The following is a 19,303-nucleotide window of genomic DNA, read 5'->3' as shown; positions in this document are numbered from 1 at the left end:
TCGAGGTTACTATCAGTGCATCTAATATGCTATCTTCAGTTCAAGTTAAAAAATAGCACATATGCGTCAGTCCAGGTAGATAGTGACGAGAGAGTGCCACAGTTACACAACAAGTTCAATGATACATAAACTAGGAGTACTTCTAGTGTAGTTGCATATGTTACAGAAGAACAAAGGAGAAGTCATGCATGAGTTCAATGTCCAGTTTACAAAACAGTGCTAAAAAATAGTACATCAGTACATCCGTGTTTGAACATGAACGTTCATCAGTTCGACTGAAAACAAAACCAGATTAATCCAAATACTTTTGAATGTTGTTTGCAGAAGCATGCAAGGCGGCGCACGCAACAAGCATTTCATGAGCATAACAGATATGGGGCACCACCTGGTTGGATAACACCAGAAATACCGCCTGGATATTTCAACAGTACAGGCAGATTTGAAGATACACCGCAATCATCAGAAGCATGGACAGGTCCTTCTATACAGCAAACAACAATGTCTGGGAATGCAAGCTTTGCCGCTACTGGGTTGCAACTAGGCCAACAATATCACCAACAACAAATGTTTTCCTTCCCCAGCGCATGCAAAAAGCCAAGGACAAGAAGGCTTCCACCAGTCGCTCCGTCAACATCAATCATCCGTGCTGCAAAAGCAGTTGCGACGGGAAGACCAGGGCAAAAAGACAGAAATTTTGGCCACTCTAGTAGGTTCAAAAGTACAAGATATGAGCCATATAGACAGGAGCAACATCACAATGAATCTGAGGAGAGACGTCCGTACAACGAGAGACGAAGATCTTTGTCATTGTTGCTCCCTCCAAGAGATGCATTGCTGCATGTGCCAAGGGTGAAACCACCGGCGCCCATAAACCAGGGAGAACAACAAACACCAGAGGCAGCGCAGAGCTATACACATGTAAGTATCCATATAGAAAAAAAATACAAGCATAGTCCATACCATGGTGCTGTGACCACCCCATCTAACATTTTTGTTTTGTCACTTTTGTGTGCAGCCACCTGACATTGAAGCTTCTGTTCTGCCAAGGCTAGAGATGAGGTTTGAAACTTTCGAAGAAACTAAGAACTTCTACAACGTATATGCGAAGCACGCTGGTTTTGCTGTCAGGGAAGGCCCCAAGTTTAAGACCAGAGCCTACCTTTATTGCACGTGCCATGGAGTTTATGAATCAAAGGTGTCTGAAGCAAATAGACAGCGTAACAAGACGACAGCCAGAACTAACTGCGGGGCTAAAATGAGGCTGAAGAAGGAAAATCATGGAACATTTGTCGTAAAAGAGATAGTCTGGGAACACAACCACAGGCTACAGCTCACCATAGAAATGCTTGTCTTCTTGCACTCCCACAAAAACTTTGACAAAACAATCTTGGAGTACGTCAAGTACCTGCAGTTCAAAGGCATTGAACACGCGCAAATCATGAGCATTCTGGGCGGTGATGACCCTGGTAGCTACTTCCTCGAAATGAATGCCAAAGACCTGATTAACCTGTAAGTACAAACTTGTTCTCCTCCCATAAACCGCCTACGTATTTTTTCCTCTATCAGTACAAACATATCAAGCAAGGCATGAACTGACGCCAGTTCAACATGCATTTTTCAATGAACTTTTTATATGCAGGAAAGCAAAGAATTCAAGGATTGATGATGTGGATGACGTCCTAAAGACTGTCAACTTCTTTAGGGAGATGAAAGCTATAAACAGGGAATTCTTCTGTGACATGCAACTCGATGAGTCCGACAGAGTTAAGAACATATTCTGGGCGAACGCAATCTGCCGAGGAGCGTATCAGGACTTCGGGGACTGCATAACGTTTGACACAACATACAAGACCAACAAGTACCATATGCCACTTGGGGTGTTTGTCGGAACTAACAACCAGTTACAGACTACATTCTTTGGTTTTGCCCTGATAAGAGATGAGGATGCAGATTCATTCAAGTGGCTATTCAGGACATTTTTAATCTCCTACATGCATTCTCACAGGTACACCCGCTAAAACCACCCCCAACCACCACCCCCCTACCAAAAAAGAAAAGGAAAATAACACAGTAAAAATGTTGTGTCAGTTGTATTGGTATATATGCACAACCATCTGCTGACCACTCCGAGTCTATTTTCTCATTACCAGACCAGTGCCAGGCAATGGCTTTGGCGATCGCAGATGTTTTCAAGAACACAGTACATAAGCTATGCCGCCGGCACATTATGAAGAAGTACAGGGAACACCTCGCGTACCTGTATTTCCTGCACGAGGACCTTAAGGATGAATTCACATCAGTTCTCAACTGGCCCCTCATGCCAACTGAGTTTGAGGATGCCTGGAAAAGACTCATGGATAAGTACAACCTCCACGATGATGCCACAATGGTGGGCATGTGGAACGAGCGTGAGAAATGGATATCAGCCTACTTCAAAGAAATTTTCTGCGCCAAAATGACATCCACACAGCGAAGTGAGAGCATGAACTATGTGCTCAAGAAGAACTACGTAAATGAGAGACATAACCTACACCGGTTTGTCAGCCAGGTAAACTCCTGCGTCAAAACCAGGAGGCAGACAGAGAACCAGGAGACAATGGGTAACCGGGTATAGCTCTATCACTTGTCGTAAGACAAAAAATTACATGCTTACTAAAGTAAAAACTTTATTAGAAGTTTTTCCTGCGAGAAAACTAACAATTTGGTCATCATTCTTGCATCTGCAGAAGGAACAAAACACGCTGACCTTCTATTGGTTTGACACCCAGATGGCAAAGCTGTACACGCGAGCTGTGTACAGCGAGATCAGAGATAGGCTAAAACTGAGCACTCTCTTCACGGCGACAGAGACGGAAGAGCCGACAAAGTACCTAGTGCGCTACAACCACCCGCAAAAACTGTCTGTGTGGGCTCAGCACGCGTTCCAGGTGGTTGCAGGCCCCGTGGGAGAAACATATGAGTGCGAGTGCAGGCTATGGGACCACACAGGTGAGGACTACAAAAAAGATGTTACATACTGTACTACTTTTTTTGCAAAGTTTTTGTTCGAATGAAATGACAAAAAACATGCACCTCTTCCAAAAACAAATACAGGTCTTTTCTGCGTGCATGTCCTGTGCAGGATGCAGACAATAAAGGCTGAAAGCGTTCCAGAGAAATACATACTCAGGAGATACACCAAACGCCCGAACATCCAGCCAACATTTGACAGAAATGACTTGAGGACAGTAGCGTCAAACAAGGCATCCCAATACTGCATTGAAAGCTCACTGCTGACGCTGAACATGAGGGTGCACAGAAAAAGCTTGAGAAGCCAAGAGCAAATGGCAAGGACGCGGGTCGTCATGGACAAATTTGAACAAGAACTCGACGCCATGCATTCTGCTGAAAATGGAGGTGTCGCGGACAATGAAGCCATTGAGTAGGATATTGCTACAATGTTGTCCAAGATGAACCATATGGGAGCTATTGACCCGTTTGAGAACGAGGAAGAGGAGCAGCAGCAATCGGAGCTTGCCCGTGTGCACACTCAAGAGCACCGACAAACTCACATGCGAGATCATGAGCTTGATGGTGCTGTAGGTGAACGACATGACAATAGCACATCCTACCAGCAGCAGGAGGAAAGGGTGATTAAACCCCCAATATTCTCAAACACAAAGGGGAGGAAGAGCAAGACGCAAGCAGCGAAAGCTGCGAAAGCAGCAGCCAAAAAGCCACCACGCCCCATCAAGCACGTGGAATTTGGCCCGGACGGCAAACCCCTCGGGGTAAGGGCATGCGGATTCTGCAACGTCGTGAGCAACCATAACTACTGCACATGCCCACTCCGCACAGATGCCACTGTCAACAAGAACAAGCAGATTGGAGCCACCCAGCTTTTTACCAATGGAGACAACACACATAACAGCTACACTTGCCGCAAGTGTGGCGGAACTGACGGACATAATGCCCGCACGTGCAAAGTGGGCAAGGAGGTCAGTGGAGCTGAACATAAACAGGGCAAGGTACAGAGTTCCAAGCAATCAAATGAAGACGATGAAGAAGAAGAGTTTGATGAGAATGACGGCCAATCAGACGAAGACAATGAAGATGACAGTGTCGGGGGCGAGGAAACTGAAACTGACGATGAAGCTGCCAAGGCTCAACCTAGAAAGAGCGCCGGCAAGGCACAACATTCGGGGACAGTTAGGAGAAGCTCAAGACTAAACAATACATAGTGGTTATCCTGCTGTGTCAACTAAAAAATAACCTTGTAGTCTCAGTTGAATCAGCACACAATGAGGAAGCATTTCACAAAACACTGTCTTTTACCAAAACTTATTTTGCTTTATCGTCAATTTCTTGATCAAAACTAAAGTTATTTTTTAGTTTCTGATTTGTGCCCGCTGGAGCAGTGACATTATTATGTAAACCATTTGATAATCATTTTGAATGCAGTCACAAAATACGTTTGAAAAAACTTATCTGGATATATCCGACGCAAAAGGCTACTCTGAACCAGTAACTCAGGAAAAAAATATGTCAAGGAAAATTTTAAACTCTTGTAGCATATCAGTACTGATAACTCCCAGTCGTCAGTACAAGGCAGAGTACACATCAGTACTGATATAATTTCTGATTTGTGCCCGCTGAAGCAGTGACATTATTATTTAAACCATTTGATAATCCTTTTGAATGCAATCAAAATAACTTATCTTAATAATCCTTTTACATTATTTAAACATAGTAGGATTCCTCTATCTTGTAATTGAACAACTGAAAAATTGTTTTCAGTTCAACTACTATATAAGTCTTCAGTACAACAAAAAACTTAACCAAAATGAATTCCCGATGAAACATTGTGCCACACTTAAAACACAACACAAAATATACTAGTTATTACATAGTACTCGACAAGACATCAAACACTACAAAATAGAGCCTACAATGTTACGGTCATGTTTCCCCCATACACCCACACCCCTAAAGATAGAAAACGCGGTTATTCTGTTTCCCCACGCACCCACACCCCTAAGATAAGATAATGGGGCAAGTCATGTTATGGACTCGCCTCTGCATGCGACGCCGCGGCACGCCGCGTCGTCGCCTGCTACGGCTCGTTCCTGGCTCGGCCTCGCCGGGATGGGGGAGGGGGGGTCCCGACCTCCCTCCCCCCCGGCTCGGCCTTGCGCTAACGCGGCAGTGTGCTCGTTTGACACGCGCAGTGCGGTTATTCCGTTTCCCCCACCCCACCCCACGCACCCACACCCCTAAGATAGATAATGGGGCAAAGTCCATACAAGGAAGATGTGTCGGTACAACTATGCCCCTCGGTACGGTTCGGTGCGGGGGCAAGTCATGTTTCCCCCACGCACCCACACCCCTAAAGATAGAAAACACGGTTATTCTGTTTCCACATGCACCCACACCCCTAAGATAAGATAATGGGGCAAGTCATGTTACGGACTCGCCTCCGCATGCGACGCCGCGGCACGCCGCGTCGTCGCCTGCTACGGCTCGTTCCTGGCTCGGCCTCGCCGGGATGGGGGAGGGGGGTCTCGACCCCCCCTCCCCCCGGCTCGGCCTCGCGCTAACGCGGCAGTGCGCTCGTTTGACAGGCGCAGTGCGGTTATTCTGTTTCCCCCACCCCACCCCACGCACCCACACCCCTAAGATAGATAATGGGGCAAAGTCCATACAAGGAAGATGTGTTAGTACAACTATGCCCCTCGGTACGGTTCGGTGCAGGGGTAAGTCATGTTTCCCCCACGCACCCACACCCCTAAAGATAGAAAACGCGGTTATTCTCTTTCCCCGCGTACCCACACCCCTAAGATAAGATAATGCAGCAAGTCATGTTACGGACTCGCCAGCGCATGCGACGCCGCGTCGTCGCCTCCTACGGCTCGTTCCTGGCTCGGCCTCGCCGGGATGGGGGAGGGGGGGTCCCGACCCCTCCTCCCCCCCCCCCCCGGCTCGGGCTCGCGCTAACGTGGCAGTGCGCTCGTTTGACAGGCGCAGTGCGGTTATTCTGTTTCCCCCCACCCCACCCCACGCACCCACACCCCTAAGATGGATAATGGGGCAAAGTCCATACAAGGAAGATGAGTCAGTACAACTATGCCCCTCGGTACGGTTCTGTGCGGGGGCAAGTCATGTTTCTCCCACGCACCCACACCCCTAAAGTTAGAAAACGCGGATATTCTGTTTTCCCACGCACCCACACCCCTAAGATAAGATAATGGGGCAAGTCATGTTACGGACTCGCCTCCGCATGGAATGCCGCGGCACGCCGCGTCGTCCCTTGCTATGGCTCGTTCCTGGTTCGGCCTCGCCGGGATGGGGGAGGGGGGGTCCCGACCCCCCTCCCCCCGGCTCGGCCTCGCGCTAACGCGGCATTGCGCTCGTTTGACAGGCGCAGTGCGGTTATTTTGTTTCCCCCCACCCCACCCCACGCACCCGCACCCCTAAGATAGATAATGGGGGAAGATGTGTCAGTACAATTATGCCCCTCGGTACGATTCGGTGCGGGGGCAAGTCATGTTTCCCCCACGCACCCACACCCCTAAAGATAGAAAACGCGGTTATTCTGTTTCCCCACGCACCCACACCCCTAAGATAAGATAATGGGGCAAGTCATGTTACGGACTCGCCTCCGCATGCGACGCCGCGGCACGCCGCGTCGTCGCCTGCTACGGATCGTTCCTGGCTCGGCCTCGCCGGGATGGGGGAGGGGGGTCCCGACCCCCCCTCCCCCCCGGCTCGGCCTCGCGCTAACGCGGCAGTGCGCTTGTTTGACAGGCGCAGTGCGGTTATTCTGTTTCCCCCCACCCCACCCCACGCACCCACACCCCTAAGATAGATAATGGGGCAAAGTCCATACAAGGAAGATGTGTCAGTACAACTATGCCCCTCGCTACAGTTCGGTGCGGGGGCAAGTCATGTTTCCCCCACGCACCCACACCCCTAAATATAGAAAACGCGGTTATTCTGTTTCCCCACGCACCCACACCCCTAAGATAAGATAATCGGGCAAGTCATGTTACGGACTCGCCTCCGCATGCGACGCCGCGGCACGCCGCGTCGTCACCTGCTACGGCTCGTTCCTGGCTCGGCCTCGCCGGGATGGGGGAGGGGGGTCGGGACCCCCCCTCCCCCCTAGCTCGGCCTCGCGCTAACGCGGCAGTGCGCTCGTTTGACAGGCGAAGTGCGGTTATTCTGTTTCCCCCCACCCCACCCCACGCACCCACACCCCTAAGATAGATAATGGGGCAAAGTCCATAGAAGGAAGATGTGTCAGTACAACTATGCCCCTTGGTACGGTTCGGTGCGGGGGCAAGTCATGTTTCCCCCACGCACCCACACCCCTAAATATAGAAAACGCGGTTATTCTGTTTCACTACGCACCCACACCCCTAAGATAAGATAATGGGGCAAGTCATGTTACGGACTCGCCTCCGCATGCGACGCCGCGGCACGCCGCGTCGTCGCCTGCTACGGCTCGTTCCTGGCTCGGCCTCGCCGGGATGGGGGAGGGGGGTCGGGACCCCCCCTCCCTCCCGGCTCGGCCTCGTGCTAACGCGGCAGTGCGCTCGTTTGACAGGCGCAGTGCGGTTATTCTGTTTCCCCCCACCCCACCCCACGCACCCACACCCCTAAGATAGATAATGGGGCAAAGTCCATACAAGGAAGATGTGTTAGTACAACTATGCCCCTCGGTACGGTTCGGTGCAGGGGTAAGTCATGTTTCCCCCACGCACCCACACCCCTAAAGATAGAAAACGCGGTTATTCTCTTTCCCCGCGTACCCACACCCCTAAGATAAGATAATGCGGCAAGTCATGTTACGGACTCGCCAGCGCATGCGACGCCGCGTCGTCGCCTCCTACGGCTCGTTCCTGGCTCGGCCTCGCCGGGATGGGGGAGGGGGGGTCCCGACCCCTCCTCCCCCCCCCCCGGCTCGGGCTCGCGCTAACGTGGCAGTGCGCTCGTTTGACAGGCGCAGTGCGGTTATTCTGTTTCCCCCCACCCCACCCCACGCACCCACACCCCTAAGATGGATAATGGGGCAAAGTCCATACAAGGAAGATGAGTCAGTACAACTATGCCCCTCGGTACGGTTCGGTGCGGGGGCAAGTCATGTTTCTCCCACGCACCCACACCCCTAAAGTTAGAAAACGCGGTTATTCTGTTTTCCCACGCACCCACACCCCTAAGATAAGATAATGGGGCAAGTCATGTTACGGACTCGCCTCCGCATGGAATGCTGCGGCACGCCGCGTCGTCCCCTGCTATGGCTCGTTCCTGGTTCGGCCTCGCCGGGATGGGGGAGGGGGGGTCCCGACCCCCCTCCCCCCGGCTCGGCCTCGCGCTAACGCGGCATTGCGCTCGTTTGACAGGCGCAGTGCGGTTATTTTGTTTCCCCCCACCCCACCCCACGCACCCGCACCCCTAAGATAGATAATGGGGGAAGATGTGTCAGTACAATTATGCCCCTCGGTACGATTCGGTGCGGGGGCAAGTCATGTTTCCCCCACGCACCCACACCCCTAAAGATAGAAAACGCGGTTATTCTGTTTCCCCACGCACCCACACCCCTAGGATAAGATAATGGGGCAAGTCATGTTACGGACTCGCCTCCGCATGCGACGCCGCGGCACGCCGCGTCGTCGCCTGCTACGGATCGTTCCTGGCTCGGCCTCGCCGGGATGGGGGAGGGGGGTCCCGACCCCCCCTCCCCCCCGGCTCGGCCTCGCGCTAATGCGGCAGTGCGCTTGTTTGACAGGCGCAGTGCGGTTATTCTGTTTCCCCCCACCCCACCCCACGCACCCACACCCCTAAGATAGATAATGGGGCAAAGTCCATACAAGGAAGATGTGTCAGTACAACTATGCCCCTCGCTACAGTTCGGTGCGGGGGCAAGTCATGTTTCCCCCACGCACCCACACCCCTAAATATAGAAAACGCGGTTATTCTGTTTCCCCACGCACCCACACCCCTAAGATAAGATAATCGGGCAAGTCATGTTACGGACTCGCCTCCGCATGCGACGCCGCGGCACGCCGCGTCGTCACCTGCTACGGCTCGTTCCTGGCTCGGCCTCGCCGGGATGGGGGAGGGGGGTCGGGACCCCCCCTCCCCCCTAGCTCGGCCTCGCGCTAACGCGGCAGTGCGCTCGTTTGACAGGCGAAGTGCGGTTATTCTGTTTCCCCCCACCCCACCCCACGCACCCACACCCCTAAGATAGATAATGGGGCAAAGTCCATAGAAGGAAGATGTGTCAGTACAACTATGCCCCTTGGTACGGTTCGGTGCGGGGGCAAGTCATGTTTCCCCCACGCACCCACACCCCTAAATATAGAAAACGCGGTTATTCTGTTTCACTACGCACCCACACCCCTAAGATAAGATAATGGGGCAAGTCATGTTACGGACTCGCCTCCGCATGCGACGCCGCGGCACGCCGCGTCGTCGCCTGCTACGGCTCGTTCCTGGCTCGGCCTCGCCGGGATGGGGGAGGGGGTCGGGACCCCCCCTCCCTCCCGGCTCGGCCTCGTGCTAACGCGGCAGTGCGCTCGTTTGACAGGCGCAGTGCGGTTATTCTGTTTCCCCCCACCCCACCCCACGCACCCACACCCCTAAGATAGATAATGGGGCAAAGTCCATACAAGGAAGATGTGTTAGTACAACTATGCCCCTCGGTACGGTTCGGTGCAGGGGTAAGTCATGTTTCCCCCACGCACCCACACCCCTAAAGATAGAAAACGCGGTTATTCTCTTTCCCCGCGTACCCACACCCCTAAGATAAGATAATGCGGCAAGTCATGTTACGGACTCGCCAGCGCATGCGACGCCGCGTCGTCGCCTCCTACGGCTCGTTCCTGGCTCGGCCTCGCCGGGATGGGGGAGGGGGGGTCCCGACCCCTCCTCCCCCCCCCCCCGGCTCGGGCTCGCGCTAACGTGGCAGTGCGCTCGTTTGACAGGCGCAGTGCGGTTATTCTGTTTCCCCCCACCCCACCCCACGCACCCACACCCCTAAGATGGATAATGGGGCAAAGTCCATACAAGGAAGATGAGTCAGTACAACTATGCCCCTCGGTACGGTTCGGTGCGGGGGCAAGTCATGTTTCTCCCACGCACCCACACCCCTAAAGTTAGAAAACGCGGTTATTCTGTTTTCCCACGCACCCACACCCCTAAGATAAGATAATGGGGCAAGTCATGTTACGGACTCGCCTCCGCATGGAATGCTGCGGCACGCCGCGTCGTCCCCTGCTATGGCTCGTTCCTGGTTCGGCCTCGCCGGGATGGGGGAGGGGGGGTCCCGACCCCCCTCCCCCCGGCTCGGCCTCGCGCTAACGCGGCATTGCGCTCGTTTGACAGGCGCAGTGCGGTTATTTTGTTTCCCCCCACCCCACCCCACGCACTCGCACCCCTAAGATAGATAATGGGGGAAGATTTGTCAGTACAATTATGCCCCTCGGTACGATTCGGTGCGGGGGCAAGTCATGTTTCCCCCACGCACCCACACCCCTAAAGATAGAAAACGCGGTTATTCTGTTTCCCCACGCACCCACACCCCTAAGATAAGATAATGGGGCAAGTCATGTTACGGACTCGCCTCCGCATGCGACGCCGCGGCACGCCGCGTCGTCGCCTGCTACGGATCGTTCCTGGCTCGGCCTCCCCGGGATGGGGGAGGGGGGTCCCGACCCCCCCTCCCTCCCGGCTCGGCCTCGCGCTAACGCGGCAGTGCGCTCGTTTGACAGGCGCAGTGCGGTTATTCTGTTTCCCCCCACCCCACCCCACGCACCCACACCCCTAAGATAGATAATGGGGCAAAGTCCATACAAGGAAGATGTGTCAGTACAACTATGCCCCTCGCTACAGTTCGGTGCGGGGGCAAGTCATGTTTCCCCCACGCACCCACACCCCTAAATATAGAAAACGCGGTTATTCTTTTTCCCCACGCACCCACACCCCTAAGATAAGATAATCGGGCAAGTCATGTTACGGACTCGCCTCCGCATGCGACGCCGCGGCACGCCGCGTCGTCACCTGCTACGGCTCGTTCCTGGCTCGGCCTCGCCGGGATGGGGGAGGGGGGTCGGGACCCCCCCTCCCCCCTAGCTCGGCCTCGCGCTAACGCGGCAGTGCGCTCGTTTGACAGGCGAAGTGCGGTTATTCTGTTTCCCCCACCCCACCCCACGCACCCACACCCCTAAGATAGATAATGGGGCAAAGTCCATAGAAGGAAGATGTGTCAGTACAACTATGCCCCTTGGTACGGTTCGGTGCGGGGGCAAGTCATGTTTCCCCCACGCACCCACACCCCTAAATATAGAAAACGCGGTTATTCTGTTTCACCACGCACCCACACCCCTAAGATAAGATAATGGGGCAAGTCATGTTATGGACTCGCCTCCGCATGCGACGCCGCGGCACGCCGCGTCGTCGCCTGCTACGGCTCGTTCCTGGCTCGGCCTCGCCGGGATGGGGGAGGGGGGTCGGGACCCCCCCCTCACTCCCGGCTCGGCCTCGTGCTAACGCGGCAGTGCGCTCGTTTGACAGGCGCAGTGCGGTTATTCTGTTTCCCCCCACCCCACCCCACGCACCCACACCCCTAAGATAGATAATGTGGCAAAGTCCATACAAGGAAGATGTGTCAGTACAACTATGCCCCTCGGTACGGTTCGGTGCGGGGGCAAGTCATGTTTCCCCCACGCACCCACACCCCTAAATATAGAAAACGCGGTTATTCTGTTTCCCCACGCACCCACACCCCTAAGATAAGATAATGGGGCAAGTCATGTTATGGACTCGCCTCCGCATGCGACGCCGCGGCACGCCGCGTCGTCGCCTGCTACGGCTCGTTCCTTGCTCGGCCTCGCCGGGATGGGGGAGGGGGGTCGGGACCCCCCCTCCCCCCCGGCTCGGCCTCGTGCTAACGCGGCAGTGTGCTCGTTTGACAGGCGCAGTGCGGTTATTCTGTCTCCCCCCACCCCACCCCACGCACCCACACCCCTAAGATAGATAATGGGGCAAAGTCCATACAAGGAAGATGTGTCAGTACAACTATGCCCCTCGGTACAGTTCGGTGCGGGGGCAAGTCATGTTTCCCCCACGCACCCACACCCCTAAATATAGAAAACGCGGTTATTCTGTTTCCCCGCGCACCCACACCCCTAAGATAAGATAATGGGGCAGTCATGTTACGGACTCGCCTGCGCATGCGACGCCACGTCGTCGCCTGCTACGGCTCGTTCCTGGCTCGGCCTCGCCGGGATGGGGGAGGGGGGTCGGGACCCCCCCTCCCCCTAGCTCGGCCTCGCGCTAACGCGGCAGTGCGCTCGTTTGACAGGCGAAGTGCGGTTATTCTGTTTCCCCCCACCCCACCCCATGCACCCACACCCCTAAGATAGATAATGGGGCAAAGTCCATAGAAGGGAGATGTGTCAGTACAACTATGCCCCTTGGTACGGTTCGGTGCGGGGGCAAGTCATGTTTCCCCCACGCACCCACACCCCTAAATATAGAAAACGCGGTTATTCTACTTCACCACGCACCCACACCCCTAAGATAAGATAATGGGGCAAGTCATCTTACGGACTCGCCTCCGCATGCGACGCCGCGGCACGCCGCGTCGTCGCCTGCTACGGCTCATTCCTGGCTCGGCCTCGCCGGGATGGGGGAGGGGGGTCGGGACCCCCCCCCTCCCCCCGGCTCGGCCTCGTGCTAACGCGGCAGTGCGCTCGTTTGACAGGCGCAGTGCGGTTATTCTGTTTCCCCCCACCCCACCCCACGCACCCACACCCCTAAGATAGATAATGGGGCAAAGTCCATACAAGGAAGATGTGTAAGTACAACTATGCCCCTCGGTACGGTCCGGTGCGGGGGCAAGTCATGTTTCCCCCACGCACCCACACCCCTAAATATAGAAAACGCGGTTATTCTGTTTCCCCACGCACCCACACCCCTAAGATAAGATAATGGGGCAAGTCATGTTACGGACTCGCCTCCGCATGCGACGCCGCGGCACGCCGCGTCGTCGCCTGCTACGGCTCGTTCCTGGCTCGGCCTCGCCGGGATGGGGGAGGGGGGTCGGGACCCCCCTCCCCCCCGGCTGGGCCTCGTGCTAACGCGGCAGTGCGCTCGTTTGACAGGCGCAGTGCGGTTATTCTGTTTCCCCCCACCCCACCCCACGCACCCACACCCCTAAGATAGATAATGGGGCAAAGTCCATACAAGGAAGATGTGTCAGTACAACTATGCCCCTCGGTACAGTTCGGTGCGGGGGCAAGTCATGTTTCCCCCACGCACCCACACCCCTAAATATAGAAAACGCGGTTATTCCGTTTCCCCACGCACCCACACCCCTAAGATAAGATAATGGGGCAAGTCATGTTACGGACTCGCCTCCGCATGCGACGCCACGGCACGCCGCGTCATCGCCTGCTACGGCTCGTTCCTGGCTCGGCCTCGCCAGGATGGGGGAGGGTGGTCCCTCCCCCCCGGCTCGGCCTCGCGCTAACACGGCAGTGCGCTCGTTTGATAGGCGCACTGCAGTTATTCTGTTCCCCCCACCCCACCCCACGCACCCACACCCCTAAAGATAGATAATGGGGCAAAGTCCATACAAGGAAGATGTGTCAGTACAACTATGCCCCTCGGTCCGGTTCGGTGCAAGGGCAAGTCACGTTTCCCCCACACACCCACACCCCTAAAGATAGAAAACGCGGTTATACTGTTTCCCCACGCACCCACACCCCTAAGATAAGATAATGGGGCAAGTCATGTTACGGACTCGCCTCCGCATGCGACGCTGCGACACGGCGCGTCATCGCCTGCTACGGCTCGTTCCTGGCTCGGCCTCGCCGGGATGGGGGAGGGGGTCCCTCCCCCCTCCCCCCCCGGCTCGGCCTCGCGCTAACACGGCAGTGCGCTCGTTTGATAGGCGCACTGCAGTTATTCTGTTCCCCCCACCCCACCCCACGCACCCACACCCTAAAGATAGATAATGGGGCAAAGTCCATACAAGGAAGATGTGTCAGTACAACTATGCCCCTCGGTACGGTTCGGTGCAAGGGCAAGTCACGTTTCCCCCACGCACCCACACCCCTAAAGATAGAAAACGCGGTTATTCTGTTTCCCCATGCACCCACACCCCTAAGATAAGATAATGGGCAAGTCATGTTACGGACTCGCCTCCACATGCGACGCCACGGCACGCCGCGTCGTCGCCTGCTACGGCTCGTTCCTGGCTCGGCCTCGCCGGGATGGGGGAGGGGGGTCCCGACCCCCCTTCCCCCCTCCCCGGCTCGGCCTCGCGCTAACGCAGCAGTGCGCTCGTTTGACAGGCGCAGTGCGGTTATTCTGTTTCCCCCCACCCCACCCCACGCACCCACACCCCTAAGTTAGATAATGGGGCAAAGTCCATACAAGGAAGATGTGTCAGTACAACTATGCCCCTCGGTATGGTTCGGTGCGGGGGCAAGTCATGCCAAAGTACTATATTCAAACAAACAAAAAAAAGAAAAAGAAAAAATTGATAGCACAAGGACAAAAAAGTACCAGTCCAAGTTACTGGTGTAGTCAAGTACTAGATCCAAAAAGACAAAAAAAATTGACCACCCAAGGACAGGCGCAGGCCCTGACAATGCTAGATACTTGAACTCGAGCCCGTGGGCGAATCCCTAGTAATTCGCATACCCGCAGGGCCTGCCGTCCAGGCCCCACAGCTCAAGAGAGAGAGAGAGAGAGAGCAAGCGCCGTGTATAAGCGCTCAGGTAAGTGTTCAGAGGAGTTCGACTGGTGAGCGTCGGCTGCGCTTATAAACAAGTCTAGAGCCCCCTCGACTAGCGAGGTGGGACTGAACACATAGCTCACGCGCATGCCGTGCTGCACAGCTGCGCGAGAGAAGCTATCCGGGCCGAATACAACGACCCAGGCCGATGGCCCAACAAAGTACTTCGCCCCATTACAAAAATCCAGTAGATCACGCACGACAAAAAATAAAAAATGAAAATAATTTAAAAAAATCACAAGAAAAATCAGTTAATGAACAAAAATATTGTGAAAAAGTTCAAACACATCTTAATGGTAAGAAGTAAATATATATATATAAGACTGTAAATAAAAATTTCAGAAACGAATTTACAAAAAAGTTCAACTACTACAATTCATAAGGTTCAAGTACAAAAATAAAAAGAAAGTACTGTGCAGCGAAGATTAAATTTTTTTTATTTAATAAAATACCAAAACTATCATTATTGATCTATAAAAAAGAAAAAAACATGCTCCAAAATTCATATAAAAAAGTAAGAAAAAAATATTATACAACAAACAAATTTGATTGGTAATTGACACCCTAAAATAGAGCAGTACTATCATTAACAGAATGTAAGTTCAGCAAACTCAATAACAAAAAAGGGTTCTAAAAAAATCATCAGCGTATAGCACCGTCTCCGAGTTATGAACATGAAAAATATACCAGCCAAAACAAAGGATGCCCATCAGTTCAACTATAGAAAATGTTCCAGTACTAATATAAAGAATCTGTAAATAAAACACTTATAATTGAGCAAAACAATAGGAAAAACATTACATAACTAGTTCGATACCATTCTGATAAAACCATACAATTCAACCATCTCACATGCAAATGTTTTAAAAGAAAAAATACTGCAACATAATCAACCATACACAAATCTCAAAGCCGGCGTCATTTGCCACATTTAAACCTACAGCACATAAATTCTGAACGTCAGAGAGTCGTCTTCTCTCAAGAACATAACCATAACCACATCACCATCCTCAAATCCAGACTCAGCCGCAAACTCCTTCCACCAAGTACTTAGGTTGATGCAACCATCAAAGTCGATGTGGTAGGCAACATCCATCAACTGATACCCATTCTTGTCTGAAGTCTCCATCTTCAGAACACCGGAACTAGGAGTAACAATCCTGATCCTGGGTGACATTTTCTGCAAATGGACATGGGAGTACAAAACAAAATGAACACCTGACATAACTGAATTTTTACACAGATATCGGAACGATTTGCATAACAAACTAAAATGGAAAAAATCTGAACCAAAACAATAACACAAAACTAACTAGACATGTGGACTGACCAAACTGAAAAATATACATATCAATACACCTACAATAAAAACATCTATTCATAAACAGATCAGGGATTATACAAAAAATGGTTTAAATACTATTAAGTAATGAACAAATACACACAGAAATCCCTACTGTTAAAATCCAACAAAACCAAATTAAAAAATATAGACAAGCTATTCATAAGACAAAACTGCAGATCCAGTCCATGGGTTTCAAACAGAAACCAACAAGAAAGTAGAAAACAAAACGAATAGAAACACATACCCATGATTCCTTCAAGTCACCATCCGTCAAGCGACAAACATAGGGTGTACGAAACCCATGGTTGCCATACAGCAAACAAGAAAGTTGCCCACGCCGCTGAGTCTGAGTGAGCTCCAAACTAGACTCGTACACACAGCCGTCAGCTATGCGCGCCATCTTTACCAGGCATCCGCATGAACAATCCTCCATCGAACACACAGGAACAGAGAAAAAGGCAACGAAGAGAAGAGAGAGGAACCTAGATCTGATTCTGGAAGAATGAATAAAAGGGAGGGGGAAGACTTGGCCACACACCACACATAGATGGATAACGTTTATAGTCAAGGACACTCGCAGATTATAAAAATAATAAATAGGCAGATGGGCAGCCAGCTCGTAGGAAATAGTTATTACACAAGCCATCCAACATTTGACCGCAAATCAGTTCAACTTCAGAAAACCAAGCAGTTCAAAGGTGCACATGTCGAACATATGCAGACAAAACAACACATTCAGAGACAAAAACAAAGTTGAATTCATTTAGTCATTTGAACATCTGCTCCCTCACAACAAAAATCTTAAAAACATAATATTCACTACTTCAGTCATAACGATCAAAGAAACGACACCATTTTGCCCTGGTGGATGGATGTGGAGCCGTGGCTGCTCTCGCCCTAGCCCAACTAATGATCTGAATATGGTTCCTTCCCCTGCCCTCTGGGAAAAGAAGCTCCAATTCATTGGAGTTGCAAGTATCCATCACCTCACGTGCAAGTCGTCTGTTGAACTCTGCCTCCAGTTCCTCCTCGGCAGCACGTCACGCCATCTGCCTGCGCCTGCGCCTCCTCCTCCTCTGCTCCGCTACTACAGCCCTAACATCTATGGCGTCCCCCTCCTCCTCTGTAACCTCTCCCAGCTCAGGATCCATCTCCCTTTTCTTTGGTTGCAGCTCGTAGAATGAAACTGACAGAGGGCTTGGGCTTTATAATCAAAGTGCAGAGCCATCGGTGCGGCTCCCATGTCAACACACAGTAACAAAACTTTGACACGGCAGCAGTCCAACTACACATACGGGCATCAATTCAAAACAACACTGAAAAACACGCAACTTAATTACATAGTTTGACCAGATTACCCGAAATCGCAGCTTACAGTCAGCCGCCATACACAACCTCCGCCAACGACAAAATTACATGGGAATCCGGGGTAGAAACAACTCAAAAAAGCAAAATTGACAACGCAAATCTTTTCATACAGTCCTTATATCTCTCCCTTCAACACCAATTCGAAAGTAAAACAACAGAAAAAGAAGAACAGATTTCCATGGCGGGCGTGGAAAACGACCAAGAACACAAAAACTTGTAATCATACATTACAGATGAAAAAAATCTCAAAAAACTATAACATACCGATAATTCTCACATCAAAAATGACAAACATGACGTAAATTGAGGCCCACGAACACCACGGTAAACACTGACGCCCAAAATCACATTCACCGCCAAAATGCCCACGCCGTCACCTCCGGTGACTACAGATCGCAAAACTCATCCAGCTGAGCGCGCGGACGTGCGGAACCCCTTACATGTCTCCTCTAGCAACGAATGGCCCGCAGCATCGCGCCGGGGAACGACTGGAAGCTCCACGTTGCATCCCCTGTTTCCGTCCGTCATGCACGCAGGAAGATAAGTTCTTGTTGAAAAACACGTCAGTCCAAACTGTGAACCACGTCAGTTCAAAAAGGGTAACAGAATAATATTCTGTTACGCGTAACAGAATAGCCCAGATGTATATATATATATAGGGTTGCGCTATTCGTCACCCTGAGTGAGGAATAGTTATTCTTCACCCCCCCTCTATTTTACCATCAATGCACCGTAATTTTACATTTCGTAAGTTTTGTCTTATTTCCGACGCAAAAAGGGAACGTAAGAAAATATATAATCGCCGTAAAAAATATTTTATGTTATGTAAAATTACAAACGTAAAAACATAGTCTAAAATACACATAAACTGCAAATTTTCTTGTCTTATGACATCTAATTTTATTTTCTTATGTCAAATTTTATGTAGTGAATCAATAGGAATGCAACTATTTGAATTCAAAACGTAATTTAATTATGAAATGAACGTAATATTATCTCGGGTGAAGAATAACTTATTCTGCACAGTGGGTGATGAATAGCAGCACTATATATATATATATATATATATATATATATATATATATATATATATATTCGTCACCCTGGGTGAGGAATAGTTACTCTTCACCCCCCCTCTATTTTACCATCAATGCACCGTAATTTTACGTTCCATAAGTTTTGTCTTATTTCCTACGCAAAAAGGGACCGTAAGAAAATAAATAATCGCCGTAAAAAATATTTTATGTTATGTAAAATTAAAAATATAAAAAACATAGTCTAAAATACACATAAATTGTAAATTTTCTTGTCTTATGACCTATATTTTTATTTTCTTATGTCAAATTTTACGTAGTGAATCAATAGGAATGTAACTATTTGAATTCGAAATGTAATTTAATTATGAAATGATCGTAAGATTACCTCGGATGAAGAATAACTTATTCTGCAGCCTGGGTGATGAATAGTAACACTATATATATATAGCAGCCTGGGTGATGAATAGTAGCACTATTCTGATCCTGGGATCGGAATAGTTATTTCGATCACGGCGGCCCTATATATATGCCCGATTAGGTCTTGCCGAGATCCCGAAAACGAAAAAGGAGAAAACCTGGCCGGTCCATCAAACCCCTTCGACCGACCCACTCCCCACGTCTCGACCTTCCCAACTACCCCCACCTCTCGCACCACTCTGCCCCCAATCACCCACTGCCGACGGCACCCGCCGCCGCCCACCCCCGGCCCCAGCGCACCACCCGCCGCGCCCACCCCCGGCCCCAGCGCGCCACCCACCGTCGCTCGTC

At 51.4% G+C, this 19,303-nt stretch overlaps 1 protein-coding gene across 1 annotated transcript; it reads left to right on the top strand.

Moving 5' to 3' along the window:
• The first annotated feature begins 467 nt into the window (after positions 1-467).
• LOC147984709 (protein FAR1-RELATED SEQUENCE 5-like) lies at positions 468-3,425 on the top strand. Its single transcript, XM_087541221.1, has 6 exons — positions 468-677; positions 1,016-1,509; positions 1,640-2,005; positions 2,089-2,608; positions 2,727-2,988; positions 3,094-3,425. Exons 1-6 carry the CDS (start codon positions 468-470, stop codon positions 3,423-3,425), a joined length of 2,184 nt encoding a protein of 727 aa, XP_087397347.1.
• Positions 3,426-19,303: the final 15,878 nt, after the last annotated feature.

This window comes from Triticum urartu, chromosome 2A (assembly GCF_056163025.1).
Source record: "Triticum urartu cultivar PI428250 chromosome 2A, HENAU_Tu73, whole genome shotgun sequence".
NCBI lineage: Eukaryota > Viridiplantae > Streptophyta > Magnoliopsida > Poales > Poaceae > Triticum > Triticum urartu.
This window is presented reverse-complemented; position numbering and strand designations above follow the sequence as displayed.